We start from the raw sequence: 22,598 nt of genomic DNA on the forward strand, positions 1-22,598 counted from the left end.
CTCAAGTTTCGAGCTCTACCAGGCGGTGCAACCTCTCCAGTCAGGCGGTGCAACCGCCTGAGCTCGGTCTTCGAGCTCTGGCAGAGAGGTGCAACCGCCCCTGACAGAGGTGGCACCGCCCAGAGGCTCAGTCTTCGAGCTCTGCCAGGCGGTGCAACCGCCCCAGTCAGGAGGTGCAACCTCCTGATCCCGGAATTCAGGGAATTGACAGATTTGAGCTCCAAATTTGAACTGGGTTGGGGCCTATAAATACCCCACCCATTCAGCACTGAAAGCACAGAACACACACTCGAAATCTTGCTGTCTTTATGTGTTTCTTAGAGCTCAAAACTGCTAGTTCTCCTCTTTCTATTCTTCAAGTTTGAGTTGTAAAGAGAGGAGAGAAAACTTCTGTAAGGGTTGTCTCCTAAGCCCGTCAAAAGGAGTGAATCTGTAAAAGGGTGGTTGGCCTTCGCCTATTGAAGGAAGGCCTCTAGTTGATGTCGGTGACCTCGTCGGTGGAGGAAGCCAAAAGTGGAGTAGCTCAAGATTGACCGAACCACTCTAAATCTCGGTTTGCATTTCCTTTAAGTATTTTACCTTCACTGCAAACTTCTCAATAGCTTACTGTCCTCTGCGATTTTACGAACGAGTTTCAAGGTTTAGACGTAAATCTGCATTTAGACGTAAAACTGCGTTTAGACGTAAATCGGCTTTCCTCGTACAATCATCATATCTCAGTTTACGTTTACGTTTTGATTTCAATCATAACTGTTTACTGCCTTCTGCGATCTTACGAATAAGTTTCTAAGTTCAGAATTTTCCGAATTTGCTTTTAGACGTAAATCGACTTTTCTCGTACGATCATCATATTTCAGTTTACGTTTACGTTTTGATTTCAATCATAACTGCTTACTGCCTTCTGCGATCTTACGAACAAGTTTCTAAGTTCAGAACTTTCTAAATCTGCACTTAGACGTAAATCATTTTTTATCGAACGAACGCAGCTTTCGTTTTAATCGCTGAAAAATTTCCGCTGCACTAATTCACCCCCCCCCCCCCCCCCCCCCCCTCTTAGTTCTCTCGATCCTAACATAATTAACATTATGGGGGTGTGGTGGCTGCGTTTTGGAGGCAGAAAAAGGCATAAATAGGGCAGCAACGTGGGAGAAAAAAACAGCCACGGGATTCCAAAGAAAAGGAGGAAAACAAGGCAGAAAAGGAAGAGAAAGAAAGGGAAGAAGACAAGGACAACGCAGAGAGGCTGTTCTCAATCATCTAGCAGTGTTCTATCTCATGTTAGATCAAATCTACAGTAGACTCTTGCTGTGATTACTTGGGGAGGTTTTAGATATTGTAGGCAGTGACGTGATCCTTGTATCCCAATTATTCTTTTGTGATTGTTACTAGGGTTTATGGCAAGAGATTGAGATTTGTATATTCATTATTCTCATAATGGATTATCTCTAGTTTGCCTCGTAGTTTTTACCCTTCATATTGAAGGGGTTTTCCACGTATATCTTGGTGTTCTGTTTGATTGTGGTTCCATTTAATTCCGCTATGTATTATGGTCTTCTAGTATTTGTTCATATACAAAGGTTATTCCTGTTTATATCCCCATCACAGTAGGTTTTGGCGTTGAATAACAGGGCATCTCAACTAAATCAGATACAGTATACTGATGTAGGATGAAAGCCAAATGAGATCTTATTATATTTCAAAATCCGAATCAGAATCTAAAATTATAAAATCTGCCATATAAGAAACTAGACTAGGTGCCGAGAAGGTGGTCATATATGTAGGATAAGTAGGCTTAGGCGTAAATAACAGGGCATCTCAACTAAATCAAATACGCTATACTGATATAGGACAAATGCCAGTTGAGAACCTTTTAAATTTTAAAATCACAATCAGAATTTACCATGTAACAATCCCAACTAACTTAACTCACATGACATCCAAATGTTTTGATTGAAATAACAAAAAACCGGGAGAATCGTGCTTTCTCATGTAAAAGATTTTTTCCACACCATAGACACACTTAAGAACAAGATTGCCAAATTACTTATCTTTATACTGAGAAAGAAGATTGTTATCAACTTCCAAAGGATAGTGATAAAGATATTCCTGTAGCTTCAAGACCCTTTTCTTATTTTTAGTTTCATTTTTAAGGATAAAATAGGAAAAAAAAACCTATTCAAAAGGTCATCCAATTTTACAAAAAGGAGAGAAGAAACATTCAATAAAATGAAGAAAGAAGCCCCAGCAAAAGGGAGACACTGACTGATAACATTATCTAACTATACTTCTTGCAACATTAGGAAAGATCACAAGCATTACAGGTGGGAGACAAGACAAGTAATACAAAAAGCATGAAGCTGCCACAAAAACAAGTTCTCTAATGTAACAGACATTGGCCAAATTGTTTAATATTGAAGGCCTCATTGTGTTAAGTAATGAACAAACAAATCAACTTCAGTTGTCACTATTCCAATTAAAGACCATGTGATGTGACTATACATTCAAGCACAAGCCTTATCCAAGTCCTGCCTATGCTCATGGCCTCACAGCAATAAGTCCTATTTTACATTATTAATCCCTTTATTATTGCAGGCACTATATTAAAGCATCCAATGATCAGATTGTTTGGTTTTGTTGAGATCACAGTCCTTGTCTATTCACTGTACATAAACAAGAAACCAATGTACTACACCATGCATCTTCATAGCTTAGTTTTAACACAATAATAAAAAATTTCATGACCAACCAAAATCGAATACAGTAGTAAATAGTAATTATGGTTCTGGTTGATTGGCTTGTTGATGGTATATAGTCTATAATCAGTTTATCCCAAAGTATAACTGGAACGCAAGTCTCCCACAAAAATTATAGATTATCAAAACATTTTTTATAAAATAAATATTCAGACCAACCTTCTCAAAGTGGCTATGAAGATTTAGCTGGTTCTTTGAAGCAGAGCAATCAGACTCTTCTGGGAAGAGTTCATTTGGAGTAAAACGATTGTTGTACAGTGATGACACTGCAAAATCTAGAGGTTGAATTGATAAGTTCTTCAGACTAGCATGATGTTGCCCTTCAGATGCATCATTGGTTTCAGATCTAGGCCTATGATGAGTTTTCTTTGTTGAGAATGTTATTTGTCCTTGACACATGTCTTGAGAAAGCATCAGATGAGAACATTTCTCCCTGCTTGCTTCAGTATCTTTTGATGCAGTTAGTTCAAAATCCTTCATGATATCCTCTTCAGTAGATGCAGGCACTGATGGTTCTGAAGGCCAATGACACAAACTGCAATCAGAATCCAGAAATTTCATCTGCAATCTTATTTTATTATTTTTTCCAGGTATATTTTCTTCAGGTCCCTTATATTTTCTTCGACGTTGCCAGCTGTACAGTCTTCCATGCTTTCTGTACTTCCTACTTAAACAAAGTCCAGGCATGTCAGTACAAATGGACTCTTTTTCATTATTATGACATTTTGTGCGGGGAGATTTCAGCTTCTCCAAATGCAACTTGTCAAAGTATGACTGGAAAACAGAATCATGCAATATTGGTCCACCACATTTTGATAATGTGTTCTGAGAACTATCATGATCCCATAGAATTTTGATGTTGGGTTCCCCTCCATCAAATTGTACAACTTCAGTTCTGCCCCCAACTCTTTCAAATTTCCCACAACTCACTTTGCTTCCATTGTCTCTCTTGTCACCAAGATATTTAGATTTAGAGCAAACAGAAACAGCAGCAGCACCCATATTTGATCTCCCTGACATGTCACGTTGCTTTCTCTTTAAGCTCCTTGAGCAACCCTGGTTTATTTGAAAAATACAGTAAAAACTACAGGATTTTCGACTGAAGCCTTGGGACAATCATAGGCATATGACCACATTAAGATAAGAAAGAATGTTTAAACGACCACATACTTATGGAAAAATGATTTTGCACATGCAGCCAACATCAGAATCATGAGGAAACGATGGGCAACAGTACACAACATTTGAAAAGATAAGATACATATTAAGGATATACTTCAATATTCATTTTGAACTTTTAAATAGAGTGTAATTATAAAAATGAATAAAGGTGCCATCAGAATGTAGCCTTGCCCCGAGACCAACAGAGATACACCACCTTTTTACCATTACATTACCATGATCAAGATCAGCTCAAAAATTCATTAAACCAACCTCAGTCAAAAAACCATATTAAATGACTGCTCATAAAGGACTACTCACCCTTGCACAAATTATGGCAGATCCAGTATTATTTAACTTCAGTATTATTTCATGGCAGGTGTCATGTGATCATGCTGACTGGGCATCCGACACAACTCTGAACACTTGCATTAGCTAATATTTGAAAGAGAATTTATCATCAGTGCATGAATGATCATTCTTGCTTACATATTCTCTCCTAGGAGAATAATCGGATGGTCAGACAACGCATACGTAGAAATTACAAGGTACTAATTTACTAGGCTTATCATCATTCATAATTTCAGTCATTAAGATTTAGATTAGATGCATTCAGTAATGAAATCATGAAAATATTCAACATTTATCAATTATCATTGATCTTCCGATGAACAAATTAAAGATCTGAAACAAATATCAAATCTGTTTTTTGGAAAAATTAGAGAAATATAATACGATAGTAATTACACTAGTTTCACCAAATAACAAATATATTTTTTTGTTCATTCTATCATGAAATTACAGCAGCAAGCATGCTACAAATGTATCCAAGAATGGCATTTCTTCAAAAGATGTTATTACCATATTCTGCATGGCCTCCGCGAAGAATGGCTGCTGATTTGATGATGTTGATGTGGTTTTCAAGAATTTAGATCCTTCAAATATTTTATCCATTGGATGCCCTGTGACCTGATAGTAACTCTTGTTTCTAACAGGAATAAAAATTGATGAGAAACGTAGAAGAAACACCATGAGTTGAAAGCCTATCTGCAAATTCCACAAGATTTGTTCTAACAAGTGAACTTCAGCAATTACATCAAAAGAAAGTATGCAATAGCAATTAATAGCTTCAAAATTTTACTCTGTGCAACAGAAGATCCCAAGTAGAAGTACAAAGAAATTCACCAGCAATGTTGAAATGACTTTCCTGGTAAAATGAGATGCCATAACTCATTAAATAGAAATTATAAGTAGAAAGTAAAAATAGCAATGCACATGGAGCATACACCTTGATATCTAGAAGAAGAATTATGCTAAATAACTAGAATTAATATTCACAAACATCTAATTAATATAAAGCAAATGTTCAATGGATAAAAGCCTATTCATATGTAGCGAGTGCACAATCCACGTATATTTTACATTTTCAAAATTACATTTTATACAATAACTCATCTACATTACAATATCCTAAGTTAAATTTAAACCATCCCTCATAATATATCCATCCATAGATTGCTCCTCATAGGAGACAGCAATGGTCACCCCTATCCCTCCATCCTCATTTGCTCCTGCTACCACCATTGTCATTGACTCCAGTGCCAAGGGCTGAAAGTAATTTCCTCCCTCTCCTCCCAACTGCAGGTTAAGGATGCCTATCTCAAAGATTGTGCACTTGTGACTATGACAGAACACCCTCGTGCAAGACAGACAGAAAAGATACAGGAAGATGAAAGCAGAGACTAGAAAGTGGTTCTTGGTCTCTAAAGGAAAAATGGATGGCATCATATAGAAGGGAGTGATAACAGAGAGATTTCCTCAACTGCATAGCAGATGAGATTTCCCCAACTGCACAAGGAAATCTCGATGTTCAGTTGAGAAAAATCCTCTCTTTCACCATGTATAAATAGACACCATATGACACTAATTGAAGTGTGCTTTCTTTGCCTTCACGATTTCATTCTTCATTCAATCATGGTATCAGAGCAGTGAGAAGAGCGAGGCTTCGCCCCTGCTTCCGGCTAGCGACCACCGCCGCTACAGCCACATTCCCAAGCCCGGAACCATCAGCATCCTCTGCTCCAATCACTCGCCGCTCACCCACAGGATCCCGTTCCCCTCCACTTTTATCTTCAACTCCTGCGTTATCTTCTCTGTTGCGACCTGCTCGGCTTCCACGCGCTGGACCAGGCCCGCCACTTCCTTGCCTGTTGCGCCCATGGGCTTCACCAGTGCACCCGCCGTTGTTTGTTCCCCAACGGCTCTCTCGGTGTCAACCACCTCGGCCGCACCATCGGGCGACCCTCTTTGTGGACATGGTCGCCAAAACCCTCACCTCTGGTGAGGACCTCGTCTTGCTACTAACCCAGACCATCTCCTCCGCCCAGAGCTACTCCAACATCACACAGGGCACCACCCTCATGGCCGGCTCATCGACCAGCTCTTGGCTCTCTCCCTCCGGCGACTTCGCCTTCGGATTCTACCCCACCGACGCCCAAACCTCCCTCTTCCTCATCGCCATCTGGTTCGGGTCCACCTCCCCCAAAGCCGTCGTCTGGTCCGCCAACCGCGACGCTCCCATCCGATTAGGCTCCACCCTATAGTTGACCAGCGACGACCGCCTCTCCCTCAAGGATGAGGGCGGAAATTAAGTGTGGAGCACGGGCCCTGCCAACGCCTCCGCCGCCGCTGTCCTCGACTCCAGCAACGTCGTCCTCACTACTTCCGGCGGCATCCTGTGGCAGAGCTTCGATCTTCCTACGGACACGCTCCTGTCGGGTCAAGTCTTGGTCCTGGAGAGGACCTCGTCTGGGTGCAGGACTATCATCTCTTCCCTCCCCGAACTTCTTCCTTTCCCTCACTAGACTTTCTCTGCTTCGATGATCTGCTCGGAGGTAATCGTTGCAATGTCCTCTCGCTGCCTCTGATCAATGATCAGATCACTCAGCGATCAGATTCCTATCACTGCCATGCTACCAGGGGCAGCCACCTCCACCTTCTTCACCTCGACGAGCAACATCCGGAACCATTTCCATGCCACTTGCTGCATCACTGCATCTCTGCTACGCAAAGTACAACAGTGATCTTCGGCGACGAAGCACACACCCCCTAGATTCCCAATTGCAGAACTGCTGCACAGAGATCTGCAGCTTTACATAATATTGCACAGAGCTAAACTCCTCCTTCAACAAAGACCTCATTTGCCAATAACCCACCTCGGGTGACACTGATCTGCACCAACACTTCTTCCTCCCTGATCATTGTCGTCGTTGCAAACTTCTACTTGCTCCCATATATTGGTACATATCTTCCATATGTCCTCATCATCTACCTCTGATGCTCCAGTTACTGTTCCCACAGGGAACCATAGTACTTTTCCACATACAAGCCTTATCTCCATCAATGCAACAACCCTCATCCCCTTCAAATTATCCAAAGGTGGCAACTATGCATCCTGGCATGCTCAATTCTCTAATCTCCTATTCGGCTATGATCTTCTAGGCTATGTCGATGGTTCTCTTCGTTGTCCACCAGCGATGCTTAACATCCCAGGAGCACCCAGTCTAGTACCAAATCTGGACCATAAACTATGGTTATGCCAGGATCGTCTCGTCCTCCAAGCAATTCAAACCTCGGTCCCTGGACCCCTCGCCCCACCCATATCTTCATGTGATACTGCTGCCGAAGCCTGGTGCACGTTGCAAACCACCCTGGCGAATCGTTCACGCACTCGCATGTTTAGTCTCCGATCCAGTCTCATGGAAACAAAACAAGAGGGAAGTACTGTTGCTGATTATCTATACAACATAAAGATTATCATCGATAACTTGGCCTTAATAGGTCATTCCCTCAGTGATGAAGAAGTCACTGTCCATATCCTCAACGGCCTAGGAGATGAGTACAAGGAATTGGTAGCAGCAATACGGGCACGTGACTCACCAGTGTCATTCGAAGAACTCTATGACAAGCTGACTGACTTTGAGATATATCTAAAGCGCGAGGACAAATTGCCAGGACCATCTCACAGCTCAAGTCAATCAAAAATCTACGAGGAGGGGCAATCTGTATAACAAGACTATCAACAAAGGTTTGACCAATATACCTCCTGAACCTATTAGCTCCAAACAAACCATCCCTCCACATCATCAATATTCCAATCACAATAACCAAGGTGGCTACTTCAATCATCAGCAGTCCTAGCGCCCTCACCACACAAACCAACAAAGAGTTATTTGCCAACTATGTGATAAAGTCGATCACTCTGTAAAGGTCTGTCGATCTCGACCCAGACTTCCTACTCAATCACATTGGCCTTAAGCAAATCTCACGATTACTCTAAACACTAGTGATCATAATTGGATTGTGGATTCAGGCGCATCCCACCACATCACCTCTGATCTACAGAACTTGTCCATCCACAACAACTATAGTGAAAATGACGACATCATCATCGGTGACGATAAAGGAATTCCTATAACTCATACTAGTTCCACAATGCTTAATTCACCTACCACAACTTTTACACTCGATGATATTTTGTGTGCATCTCACATTAAACGAAATTTCATTTCCGTTTCTCAATTTTGCAAACAAAATAATACCTCCATTGAATTCTTTCCTAACTCTTTTCTTATCAAGGATTTGAGCACGGGGGCATCCTTGGTCCGAGGCCAGAGTAAGGACAATGTTTATGAATGACCGTCAATTCCACAAATAAAACATCCCACTGTTTACTCCTCAATTGCAGCTCCAATTGATGTGTAGCATCGTCGTCTCGGTTATCCCTCGCTCTCTATCCAAAATAAATTGCTTTCTCGTTATTCTCTTCCTACTCTTAAAAATAATAGCATTATTACTCATTGTGATGCTTGTCTCAGTAATAAAAGTCATAAGACTCCCTTTTGGCATTTCCTCCATATCATGTTCTAAACCATTTGAAATTATTTATACTGATGTTTGGGGCCCTGCTCCCGTCACTTCTTTTGACAAGTTTAGATTTTATCATTTTTTTAGACTATTTTACTAAGTACACATGGATATACCCTCTCCGTCATAAATCAAAAGTTTCAACAATCTTCACCAACTTTAAAAAGTTAGTCGAAAACTTCTTTCAGTCTACAATTAAAACAGTCTACTCTGATACGGAGGTGAATATCAAGCCCTCACATCCTACCTCTCAACCTTTGACATCCAACACCTTAAGTCACTCCGCCACACTCCTCAACAAATTGGCTCTGCTGAACACAAACATCGACATATCGTAGAAACTAGTCTCACACTTCTACATCAAGCATTCCGGCAACCTTTTGGTCTGCAGCCTTTCAAACTGTTGTCTACCTTATTAATCGTACGCTCACTCTAGTCCTCAAATACCAGTCACCATTTGAAAAACTATTTTCCAAATCCCCAAACCTTCAAAAACTCAAAATATTTGGTTGTTTATGTTATCCATGGCTACGTCCTTATTCCTCACACAAGATAATACCAAGATCTAAGCCTTGCATTTTCATAGGATATTCTCTTGAACATGATGCCTTTCGATGCTATGAACCCAAAACTAAAAAAGTCTTTATTTCACGTCATGTTATTTTTGTGGAATCTGCCTTTCCATTTCAAACCCATAAGTCTCCTACCATAAAAGCTACTCCAACAAATATACATCACTGGAGTATACCATCGATCCCCTCAAACGAACCTCTTACCACACCCTCCAGTCCCTTTTTTAACGATCCACACTTTTGTTCTTCCGGTTCAACAGCTCCTCACTCCCTCTATTACTTCTCTTCCTTCTTCATAAGCCTCACCTACTAATGAAGTAATATCCTTATAAACACAACAACCTTCTTTACCTAGTGCCACTGATGTATCTCAGCCTACCCCGACCCGTGTCAATGCCTCTCCACCACCCATACCAATAACACAACCTACAGCTCCTAGACATCCAATGACAACACGCTCAAAAAGTGGTATCTTTAAACCACGTCAGGTTCTCGACCTACATGCTATCATAAAATCCTCTCCTGAGACTAGTAAACCTACCACAATTACTCAAGCCCAAAAATCTCCACACTGGTGTAAAGTCATATGTGAAGAATATGATACTCTACTCCATAACTCTATATGGACTCTTGTACCTTTTCATCCTTCATAAAACATCATCGGGTGTAAATGGGTCTTTCGAATTAAGCAAAACCCAAACGGGTCCGTTGCTAGATATAAAGCACGTTTAATAGCCAAAGGGTTTCATCAACGACCTGGAGTTGACTTCACAAAGACTTTCAGTCCCGTAGTTAAACCTACAACAATTCGGCTTATTCTAAGTTTGGCCATCTCTAAAAGCTGGCACTTACGACAACTGGACATTAATAATGCCTTTTTACAGGGGACTCTAACTGAAGATGTCTTTATGTAGCAACCCTCTGGCTTCGTTCATCACCAGTATCCGAGACATGTTTGCAAACTACAAAAAGTCATTTATGGACTCCTTCAAGCTCCAAGAGCTTGGTTTACTGAACTTGGATCGTTTCTGATATCAACTAGCTTCATCAACTCCAAGCCTGATACCTTTTTATTCCTACGACAACAAAATGGAAATACAATATATCTTCTAGTGTATGTAGATGATATTATTGGCATATGCAATGATCCTTTGGAGATTCAGGCATTTCTAAAGCAATTGACTGATCGATTCTCCCTCAAAGATTTAGGACTCTTGAGCTACTTTTTGGGAGTGGAAGCAACATTTACATCCTCAGGTCTCCTCCTATCACAAAGAAAGTATATTCAAGGCTTATTATCAAAGACAAATATACAAGATGCAAAAGAGATTACAACTCCTCTCTCTACTAGTGAATCACTCAAATTATGTGATAGCAGTCATACTACGGACTCAACTCAATACCGACAAGTACTTGGCTCCTTACAATACTTGGCTCTCACCCATCCAGATATCTCATTTGTAGTCAATAAATTATCTCAATACATGCACCAGCCTTCTACTATGCATTGGTCTACGGTTAAACGAATTTTGCGATATCTCAAAGGGACCCTCAATCATGGCCTCTTTCTCCGCAAACACACCCCACTTCATCTTCATGCCTTTGCTGATGCTGATTGGGCAGGAAACTTTGATGATAGAACCTCCACGTCAGGGTATGTTGTCTTTCTTGGGTCTAATCCAATCAGTTGGAGTTCTAAAAAGCAAAAGACAATCGTCCGACCTACAATTGAAGCTGAATATCGTGTCATCGATACCGTTGCTGCTGAACTCAATTGGGTTACAAATCTCCTCAAGGAACTCAACATTAGCTCTACCCTTACTCCTACAATATATTGTGACAATGTTGGAGCTACCTGCTTATGTGTTAATCCAGTGTTCCACTCACGCATGAAACACATTGTCATCGACTTCAATTCGTGCGAGATCAAGTTGTCAGACATCAACTTCGTGTCTCTCATGTACATACGGCTGATCAACTAGCAGACTCACTCACGAAGTCTCTAACCCGCAAACTATTTTTGTTGCATCGGTCCAAGATCGACATCCTTGACAGGAGCTCAATCTTGCGGGGGCATGATAACAGAGAGATTTTCTTAACTGCATAGCAGATGAGACTTCCCCAATTGACGAGGAAATCTCATTGCTCAGTTGAGAAAAATCCTCTCTTTCACCATGTATAAATAGACACCATATGACACTAATTGAAGTGTGATTTCTTTGCCTTCACGATTTCATTCTTCATTCAATCAGGGAGATCTCATGGGATTTTGGAATTCATCTCAAATCCATAGGCACTCTCATCAAGTGAAGTTTTTCTTTTTTGTTTTTATCTTTATATTACCATCTATCGCATTTGTATGTAATCACTGAAGTACTAAGGCCAGAGCAAAATCCATCACTATCTTAGAAGCTACAAGCAAATAAGTTTACGATCTTTCATATATGCTTTTGAAAAACAGATAAATAACTTATGAAATATGAAGGTAAAGAAAACTTTTAGCATAGAACATTTTAATTTTTATACATTCAAGCGATCCAAATCACATCAATCTAATCCAACAATTCAAGTTGATAATGATCTTCTTGTCCTTAACCAATCCAAAAACTATAACCTATCTTGCAACTCGTCTCTCTCCCTCCCTTGGTCCTCAATCTCTCACCCTACCTCTCTCTCTTTCTCCTCTCGTCCTCTCAACTAAGGTTTGTATATGGTCTAGAGCAAGGATTTTAATTTCTAATAATATTGCTCGTACCGGGCGATATGTACCGGTTCACCAACAGACCGTTCGCTATCAGGCGGTACCGTCGATTGAGGTTGTTTCCGCCTCGTTACCACCCTAAATCGGTCGGTGACGATCGATTTCAACCATCGTCGCCCGCTACCGGGTGGTATTAGCCAAGGGAGAAGAAAAAAGAGGGAGAAGAAAAGGGAGAACTTGGAGATCTATCGTCGCTCTCCCTCGACGATCCCGATTCGTCGCCACCCTCCCTTGCCGGCTGTAGATGAGATGTCACCTCCTCCTCGTTTGAGACGACAAGGCCTCGGTGTCGTTGTCGGCGACTTCTCATTCGCGTGGGGAGAAACCTCGACGACGTCATGGGGAGAAGAAACTGAGCGTTGTTGAGGCGACGTTTCTTCTCCCCACGCGGGCAGAAGAAACAAGGCGACGTCGCCTCATCGCCCTTTTTTGCGCGAGGAGAAGGAAACCTCGGTTTCTTCTCCTCACGCAGGCAAAAAAACGAGGCGACATCACCTTTTTATTTTAAACATATATATATATATATATATATATATATATATATATATATATATATATATATATATATATGCCAAGCGATACACCAGAACATACCGCTCGGTATACCGTACCGTACCGTACCGTACCAAGCTGAGCTCAATACTCTGATACAGTACAAATTTACAAACCTTGGTCTAGAGACTCTAGACCATATAAAGGATCCCAATACTAACCAAATGGAATATGGATTATCTTAGAACAAATCCAATGGGATATGATCCAATTAAATCAGTAACCAGATCTGACACAAATGCCCCTTGTACAGTTCAAGATTATTCATTTATAGCCTGCCCACCAACCTCTTAAAACGTCAACACTGCTTATCAATGACATTTCATTGCATTAGCCATACAACTTCAAAAAAAAAAACACTTCTGGTTCTTCGTACTACTTGTTCTTTGAATGAGATCCCATATTCACTATGAATATGCCAAACCTTCACTTCCTATTTATAGATGCTGCTCACCACAAGGATAGTAGGCAGCAAAACTAACTTACCATAGACATGATGAAAATTAGTTTATGTGAGAAGATTCATGCAACTTACCCCCAAATAGTTGGGACATTACAGCTTCTTGTTGTTGTGGTTGTTGTTGAATTTAACAAATAACTCAAAATTTCTAGCATGCCAAACTGCTCAAACATTGAGGCTTAGAGCACTTAAGGCTAGGATTTGCATACATGGAAAAGAGAGACATTTTATGCTTCTTACAACACAGCTACTTTGTCTCAACTATATTGGATGCATTTGGTATAAATACTAATATAGCACTTCTTTATTGTTTATCAAATAAATTGAAAGTTGAAACTATCAAATTATTATTCTACTCTAACCAACTTACCTATTTTTATATGAGATGGAATTCTTATTTAGAAAACAAAAATTAGGAAGGTTACATAACAAGTAGTATGCACCAATACATCAAGGCATACTAAATTTCCAACACCAGATGATGGTGTGGTTGCTGTCTTTACATGCATCACGTGGCACAAAAGTCATTAGTGCATGTTTCACAAACTACTGTGAGCCAATATGTGTTGGCATATAACATTTCTCATCTCAAAAAATTTACTCACACATGAGTTTGAAAATGCCAATTACTAAACCAACTAGGTAATAGTGCAAGTATAACACAATTTTAAACAAATAAATAAGAAGTATATTTTGCAGCATGACATAAAGTAATGTGTACCTTATTGTGACCATTGCATGTTTCACAAACTAATGTGAGCCAATATATGTGTTGGCATATAACATTTCTCATCTCAAAAATTTTGCTTACACATGAGTTTGAAAATGCCAATTACTAAACCAACTAGTTAATAGTGCAAGTATAACACAATTTTAAACAAATAAATGAGAAATATATTTTGCAGCATGACATAAAGTAATGTGTACCTTATCGTGACCATTGCATAACACGTTCATGGTTTCAAGCATGTTATCTAGTATCAATTCCCTTGCATTCCTAACAAGCTGGACATATATTAATTATTTAATGAAATATTAAACCAACGGGTAAGACTCAAGAAAGAAAGAATAAACAAAATACAAAACTCCTAAATACAGAGTAGTCATGTTCTTGTGTCAAGCAATTCTTGAAAAGATGGCATAAATATGATAGAACATCAGTAGTAAGATATGAAGCACAAAACTCTACAATGTTTATCACATTGAATTCAAATTCCAACACTAATCGTAGTTCCAAACAAATTAAGATTTAAGACATGAGGATTGAATGCACTCATGTACTTATGATATACATGTAGGATGCTTATATATCTAATAGAACTCTTAGATATGTGTAGTATCGGCAATATGCAAGTCTTTTGGACTTTGACATGATATAATAATCTCCTCGACACCGTTTATAGAGTTTTGAAGTGTGCATGTTATGATCAGATGTTATTTAAATTGTACATCATATACTTAAATCATAAAACTACAACAATATAAGTGATAATTGTCACATCTCAAATTTAAAAAAAATAATAAATCACTATTTTATTGTTCATAATTTACAAAAGACACTTTTTTTTTTTCATCCTTGAATTCAAATCTTCATCTTTACAATAGTAAATATTTTATTAACAAGAAACAGTACCACATCTTCTTGGTACAACCACAAGTGATGATAAGTTTCTTCCACCCAAGTCTCAGATCTATTATAAGATAGTGAATTATTCTAAAAATAAATATAAGATAAAAACATATCAACAACCACACATGCTGGTAGGAATCTTTGAAAAATCATAAAAATAATCTTCAATATCTATGAAACATATACAAATATCAATAATTTAATATGAAATGATAATATATTGATTCATCATAAAACTTATGCATCAAAAAGACAATGATAATTATTATGCAATAAATAAAATCATGCATCAGTCACATGCAACACATACATAACAGTCAGATAACAAAGGTGTACATCACACCCGATGGTACACTCTCCCAATAGCAGATGGAGAAACATATTCCACGGGATAGATTCCTCCCAACAGCAGATAAAGAGAACCCATATCGCACTCCTAACAGCGGATGGAGTGGTATCTCTCACTCGCCCAAATAGAGACATATTCCTCCCAATAGTTGATGGAGAAACCGTCTAACCGTCACGTCTGATGGCTCATTAATCCCTGAAGAGAATCGCTCTACCTGCCCTCGATAGGGATATATAAAAAACCATGATCGTTCATTTATATTCATCCATTTATTCACGCATGCATCCAAGAAATAATATTATAAAATATTATGAAGGACCATACTTGATGTATGATATGTTAGACTATGTCCATTGGTGAATCCGCACTGTGATAGGCTCGTAGCTCCTTTCATAGGTTGTACTTCCAATGTGGACCACTATCATAATCACATATACTACAAGGTAACAATCGTATCAATATCATAAACTTAAAAAGTAGGAAATCAATAATCATTTCTAAACGACACCTTCAGATAAAACTTTTAAGCAAGGTATGCAATACCGTACCGTACCGGTGTTTCGAGGTTGGCTCGGTACGGTACCGTGTACCGAGCGGTACGCTAGGGCATACCAAGCGGTACACCTAATTTAGGTGTAAAACCCTCCGAAAATACTTGAAAATAAAAAAAAAGTTAGGATAGAGTTTTTTAAGTTAGAAATAAATATAGTAATAACATAAGTTTAGAAAAATCAATGTAAATTAGGTAAGAATACTATCACATATCTTTTTCGGGCTTTGAAGAATATCTTGTGCAAGATTCGTATTTCAGTCCATTTCAGATTGTCCTTGTGTAAATATTAAAATATCTACAGAAAAATCATTTAAATTGTTCGACTATTTTGTTACAATATAAACGCTAAAATTCAAATTAATTAAATAATCACATATGTAGATATACCTGATTGCTGATTTTACCACCAAAACGAACGACGGGCCTCCACGGGTGGTGGATCGGGGTCCTCGATCCTATACATCTGCATATCAATATGATATGTTTGTTGGACCCAATCAGGGAATTGATCTCATGACATAGTGTATTGATACACCGTATGCCATTGATGCATCAATGTGGTGCTGATCGTAGGCTGATCGTCATGAATCATATTCGTCATAAATCGTTGTTTTGTAGAGTTTAGAAGAGCACAAATGTGAGAAAAAAAGAGTTTGAGATAGTTTAAGAGAGTATGAGAATGTAATGGAGTGAAATAGGGGAGAAGAGGGTTTAAATACCATGAGAAAGGGCTCCAACGATCAATTTGATCGTTGGAGCACTGTAGCACTGTTACAATGCGGTAACGGTTGAAATCGATCGTTAAACCGTTGTGTCGGGCGGTAACGGTTGAAATTTTGATCGTTACCGCCCGATATTACCTCATATCATCCAATACGGGACGCTTTTAAACGTTCCGCCCGGTAGTGGGCGGTCCGCGTACCGGTATGCCATCGGACCGGTATGTACTGTCCATACCGGGCGATACCATTCGAAATTACATACCTTGCTTTTAAGTTCATCAAATCATAAAATTATGATATATCAATCTCTCAGTAGTCCTCAATCAACCAAACCCTAATTGGAATAGCCCAATTGACTTAAACCAAACTCAATTCAATAAGGACATAATGGAACCAACCTCATATCCTTATAGAACCGGTCTGGAATCACCCTAGATTGGTCTAATTTAGATTTGATTGATTTCAATTAGGTCAAGTAGGTTTAAATTAGTCAAGTTGGTCTGGAATCACCCGAAACCGACTTGAACTGATCAAACATGTCTGATTCAGTCAATTAATGAGCTTAAACCAATAAAGGATGAGAAAATTGGACTATGACGTATAATGCTAGCCCAAACTGAACCAACCCACCCGAGTCTTAGACGAGTCACTTGCGCCATACATGCTTGTTCCAAGTAATAGGTTAGGTTGAGGTATAACAGGCTAGATAGAGGAGTGATAATGTGTCTAGTGCCAATCGCATAGCTAGGTGCGTCTAACTTCGCGGACCGGGCTGAGCCTCACTCACAAGTTGGGCTGAGCCTTACCACTGAACTAGGTCACGCCTAGCTCGCATGTTGGGTCGTATATGACCACATGGATTAAGTTGTACTTGGCCACATGAGTTGGACCATGTCTGGCTACATGGGTTGGGTCATACCTTGCCACATGGGTTGGGTCATGCCTAGTCACATAGGTTGGGTCGTACCTTACCACATGGGCTGGGTAATACCTGGTCACATGGGCTCGGTCGTGTCTGGCCACATAAGTTGGATTGTACCTTACCACAAAGGCTGAGCCGTACTTGGTCACATAAGCTGGATCGTACCTAGTCATAAAGGCTGGGTCGACTCGTTCTAGCATATCAACCTAACTCAAGTCAGACCCCAATTAGACTCCTCTTATCAAATTAGATTTCAATATTTTAAATTATTAAAGAGTAACTAAAATCCATAAATTAAATAATTTAAATTCATAATCTTAAATTTAAAACTAATTAAATCATAAAAATTCACACATAATTCTTGAAACACAAATATATCTAATTAAATAAATTAGAACTATTATGTTAATCCAAAAATAAGAATTTTAATAATTAAATCAATATTAAAATTCACTTAAGCTTAGATATCAATATAAATCAAATAATCATTCTAACATCACAAATCAATTATAATTATTTATTAATTATAAAATTTTAAAATTAAAATATTATTATGCATCATAAAATCTTAATATCAAGATTTTAAAACATGAATTAAAGTTGATTAAAAAAGAATAGAGGATCCTACCTCTCCTCAGCTATCCTTTTCTCAAGATCATCTCCTCAAAAAATCATTTTCTCAACCCTCCCATTGTGAGGCTCGATGAGAACTGAGGGAGAAGGAGCCCCTTTATATAAGAGAAGATAAAATATCCTCGAAAGGTAAGTAGTAATTTAATTTTTATTTTTAATTTATTTTTAATTTGCTTTCACACATAAAGATAGAAATATCATATTTATTTCTTATGGCACACACACAAAAATGGAATATAAACTATTTACTTCCTAAAAATCACATCACTCGTTAGGAAATAAATCAATTAATAATTTAATTGATTGGCAAAATTCCTGACATATCCATATGATTAAGGAAATCAATTTTAATCATTTCCTGAACCATAGTACACAAACAAAGAAATTAATTATCTAAATAAAATAATATATTATTTATAGTAATTAATTTATGTTAAGAGAGAACTTATCAATGATTACAATAAAACATCTTAATTGTCACACCTACAAATTTCCACAGGTAATCAAAGATAGCTTAACAAAGAGACATCATTCTATTAAAGAAATAATTGATAAAAATATAAAAAGTATAAGGAAAGATATTATTTCATCAGATAGGACATGGAAAGGAAATCCATTATACTAGAGTCATCCCTCTAATTTATTAAAATACCTCTCCATTTACCATGAGTAAGACAAAATTGCCAAGTGACATCACCCTAAGATTTGATCTCCCCTTACGCTTACACCAACATAAGTTAGCAAAACTTACATAGACTATATGTGAAATCCAATGTGATCCTAAAATTATCCCTTGTTTCCTTTGATAACCCTACCTGCAATTCTAGGTTACAATTCTGACCATCGGATAACTATTTAAATGATCATGCTCCTAGAACCTTCCATTTATAACCTGTCATATTGGCATCTCCATGTCAAGGTTAGCATCACTAGCAACCAAATGGCTAGCCACCTCCAAGCTCATCCATTTACTACCAATGATCTTCGAGAGGAAGATCAAGAACTCTAATGATTTGTTGCATCCCTATCATTCACAAAGGGACTTCATTCATAGAGGAAAGCCTATTAAAATGATGGCATCATAATGTTGAACCATTGAAAAGGATTCGCTTTAGAAGGAGAAAGGAGTCTTCGAAGAAGTCACCACTAAGGAAACGACCAAGACAACAAGTTGTAATGTATCAACTATTTGGGGTAGCCTACATGGATGACCTCTGTATAGGTCATTAATCCTACTTGTACTGAAAGGGTTCCAGTCTCTTTTCATTGCCGTTAGTAAAGTTTTATTAGAACTCTCTTTACATCTCCTTAGAGTACTAATCGTAATCTATTCACCCATTCTAACCATGGAATTCATAAGTCTCATTCAGGCATGTTCACGACATCTTAAATAATTTTGAATTATTCATAAAAAAATTTTGATTCTTGTTTTGGGAACCCTATATATCCATCTAGGCATCCTCAACCCAAGAACACTAATATTTTGAACGCATAACTCCTTAATTGCCTAAAAGGCTATAACTATAATCCATGGTTACACTATCTTAGAAATCCTTCCTTTTATCTAAGGTGCACAAATAATCACACAAAAAAACCAACAACCCTATCCATTTTAATCACCTAGCTTTTCCTATAAATACGGTGTGAAACCAATCTCTTTCGTCTTGAATAAAAGATCCAAACTCCAAGGAAACTAAAACTTGCATGAACTTCTTGTCCATCCATTTAAACTACACCCACATTTCTTATCTTAGTATATCTAATATTTCATTTCATATTTTTTATCTTAGTTTAACCAAGCATAAATACTTTAGTTTCTATTGTTTGTAGAATTAATTGCAATTTAACTCTCATCAATCAAAATAATATAACTGAAAATTGCATACATTATAGAGGCATTTCTTGTAAATGGCTATTGAGTTCATCTTTACCAAGTAAATAAGAAACTATTTAGGCAAGCTTTTATATCCTAGTAACTACTTCAGAATACATAGCTTTGACTACACCACAATTATTAAATACTACTTTCACCTCTAAAACCCACCCCAAAAATACTAAGAACTGTGTCATAGACTTCTCTAAGACAATGTACATCATAAAGAAATCAGCATTCTCTCTATATTTTTCCATTAGCTTTTTATATATATATATAAATAACTCATATAGCTGATCTTTCAGGCATAAAACCAAACAATTTCTTTTTTAAATACTCATCTCTCGTTCTTCCTTCAGTTTCTTGTCCACAGAGTACAGCACGTCTTATCACATAACTGGAGATCATCAACAGTGTCACATGTCACATAACTGGAAGAGAGAGGGCTTCCACCTTGGACCACCACACTGAGCCCCATCCATGGGCAGAAGAACAGAAATAACAAGCACTTTGGTTAAAGCAGTGTGTTCAAGTCTAGTTGCAGACATCTGATCCATAAAAATTAAAAACAAAGTATATAAAGCATCTTAAGGTGATAGTCAGAACATAGAATACAATATTCAAGGTGAGAATCAAATCAAGATTCCAAGACAATAATGATTAAAAGATATGCCTGCAAACACTAATTTCTTGCAAAACTGAAAAAGGAAATTATATGGCGATACCAAACAACAACTGAACATACATCAAGAGGTACCGATACGCATTAAAATAGTAGATTAAATGGTACATAAAAGGCCAGAAACCTTAAAATTCATATCCAGTAAGGAAAAATGATTGGAATTAACAAATATTTTGGGATTCCTAAAGCCAATGTCCCATGAGAACAAGGAATCCTAGTACGAGAAGAAATCCTGATGGAAAAAGAAAACTCAGACAAATAGGATTTAGTTTCTATCTAAGAATCTCATGTATCTCTAGATTTTTATAAAAAAAACAAGACATGAGGACTACTTATAGTACTCTGGAGTTTCTCTTTAGGGTGCCTATAGAAAGTGCTCTCTAGGATTTCTAGAGACGGGGAGAGAAAAAATGTAAATCCAAGTGTTTATTTAAGAGGATAGTAAAGAAATGGATAAATCAAGGGTTTTATAATTGATCTCATATAATGAAAATTTTGATTTTTCTCAGTGGAGGTGGACAAGAGTTGTTAAATCATCAACTTTCTGATTGTTTTATTATTAATATCCGTGATTTCTTTTGGTTTTGAAATTCTCCTCCGTCCCCAACAATGAAATACGACCATACAATCCAGTTTGAGATATTTAAATAACGTGGAGAACAACAGGTTAAACAAAAGGGCTAACACCCTTCATCAACTAAAGCATGATTCCCTCGTGTCGCTACCCTCTAAACTCTCATGCATCACAATTCACGTAAGCTATCTGATGAAGCCAGCCGAAACGAACTCCTAAGACGAGATACAACTCTAACGTTCGGGACGAATCACCATTAGGAAAAGGGTTACAGCTCACCACGCGCTGAGGAGCGTCGTCACCGTGAAACACCCTGGGTGGAGGCGGTGCGTCGCAGGAGAGGACGCACAAGCCGCGGGTCAGTAGGATCCGGTAGTCCGGAGGATCGTCTTGGCGGAGAAGATAAGCGGGCGTCCCGCAGCCGAGGCAGAGGCGTCCGCGGCAGCGGCACTCGGTAGGAGAGGACGGCGGAGGGGGCAACAAGGAAAGGATCGCCGCTTCCAGGGTTTGCACGAGGTCGCCGTATACCCTCCTGAGGGCCGCCGGGACGCGGCGGAGGCGCTTCCGCTGCCGTTTCCGCTTATTTGCCATCGGAGAAGGCAACCGATGCTCTGAGTAGCTTCAAATGAGGGGAAAGGGGCTCGAGAAATGGATGGCCAGTCTAAGACAAGCGTGGGGTAATGGCGGTGGCGGAGACGGTGAAGGTGCACGTCTGAGGCAGCGGCAGCATTGGAAATCGAGATAAAGGGTGAAAGAGCGCGCAACAATGGCTTAGGGAAGGCGAGGGAGATCACGCAGCTAACTTGGACGGGAAGCTTTGCACGGAGTACGATGCTGTCGTACTACATTCTGAAGCAAATGGAGGTTGTTTATTCTTTTCTTTTTCTAATGCATGTCAGCAAGAAAATTTTGGTACATTGTGCAAACCGAGTCATGCATGTCGGAACATTTGCTACAGAAGAGTCCTAATATATTGTATGAAGAAGCTACGAGTCACTCACGAGTCGAACTTGGTTAATCCAATTCAAACCCTTGTTAGTAGTTGATCGAAGAGGTCGGACGGATTCCGAATTCGAATTGTCTCTTCTGACATACCTTGTGGAACTGATTTTGTAGTGGATTTCCAAAACAGTTACATTTGGATGGAACATCGCTCGTTAAAACGTGGTATGACAATTTTGGTTGCATGCACCGAAGATGTAACGTGGTAACACGTGCTGTAGAACGGACGATGGAGGATGATTGATTGGTGGGACATGAAAGAGCCATGGAGTGTCCGCATGCTTGTCATGTGATGATCACCAATAGCCGATGTGCCAGCCATCTGTTGTCGGTGCCAACATGTCGTCCACAATGTCGAGGTATCGACAACACGGTGTTAAAGCCATATCACTTTTCATATAACATAATGGACGAACATTTGGACTTTCGACGAACTCTTAACGAAATCTCGTTCTTGATTTTGAAATTTTATT

The 22,598-nt window shown here is 38.8% G+C and overlaps 1 protein-coding gene across 1 annotated transcript in view; it reads right to left on the reverse strand.

The window, feature by feature from the left end:
- Positions 1-21,957, reverse strand: part of LOC135630858 (telomerase reverse transcriptase-like) — a 47,365-nt gene extending 25,408 nt beyond the window's left edge. The window contains exons 1-5 of the mRNA XM_065138106.1: positions 21,403-21,957; positions 14,113-14,190; positions 5,056-5,121; positions 4,776-4,961; positions 2,913-3,809 (exon numbers count right to left, since the gene is read on the reverse strand). Of these exons, the coding sequence (XP_064994178.1) occupies positions 2,913-3,809; positions 4,776-4,961; positions 5,056-5,121; positions 14,113-14,190; positions 21,403-21,714 (1,539 nt within the window). The 5' untranslated portion in view covers positions 21,715-21,957. The remainder of the gene's footprint in view (positions 1-2,912; positions 3,810-4,775; positions 4,962-5,055; positions 5,122-14,112; positions 14,191-21,402) is intronic.
- Positions 21,958-22,598: the final 641 nt, after the last annotated feature.

Source organism: Musa acuminata, chromosome BXJ3-2 (assembly GCF_036884655.1).
Source record: "Musa acuminata AAA Group cultivar baxijiao chromosome BXJ3-2, Cavendish_Baxijiao_AAA, whole genome shotgun sequence".
NCBI lineage: Eukaryota > Viridiplantae > Streptophyta > Magnoliopsida > Zingiberales > Musaceae > Musa > Musa acuminata.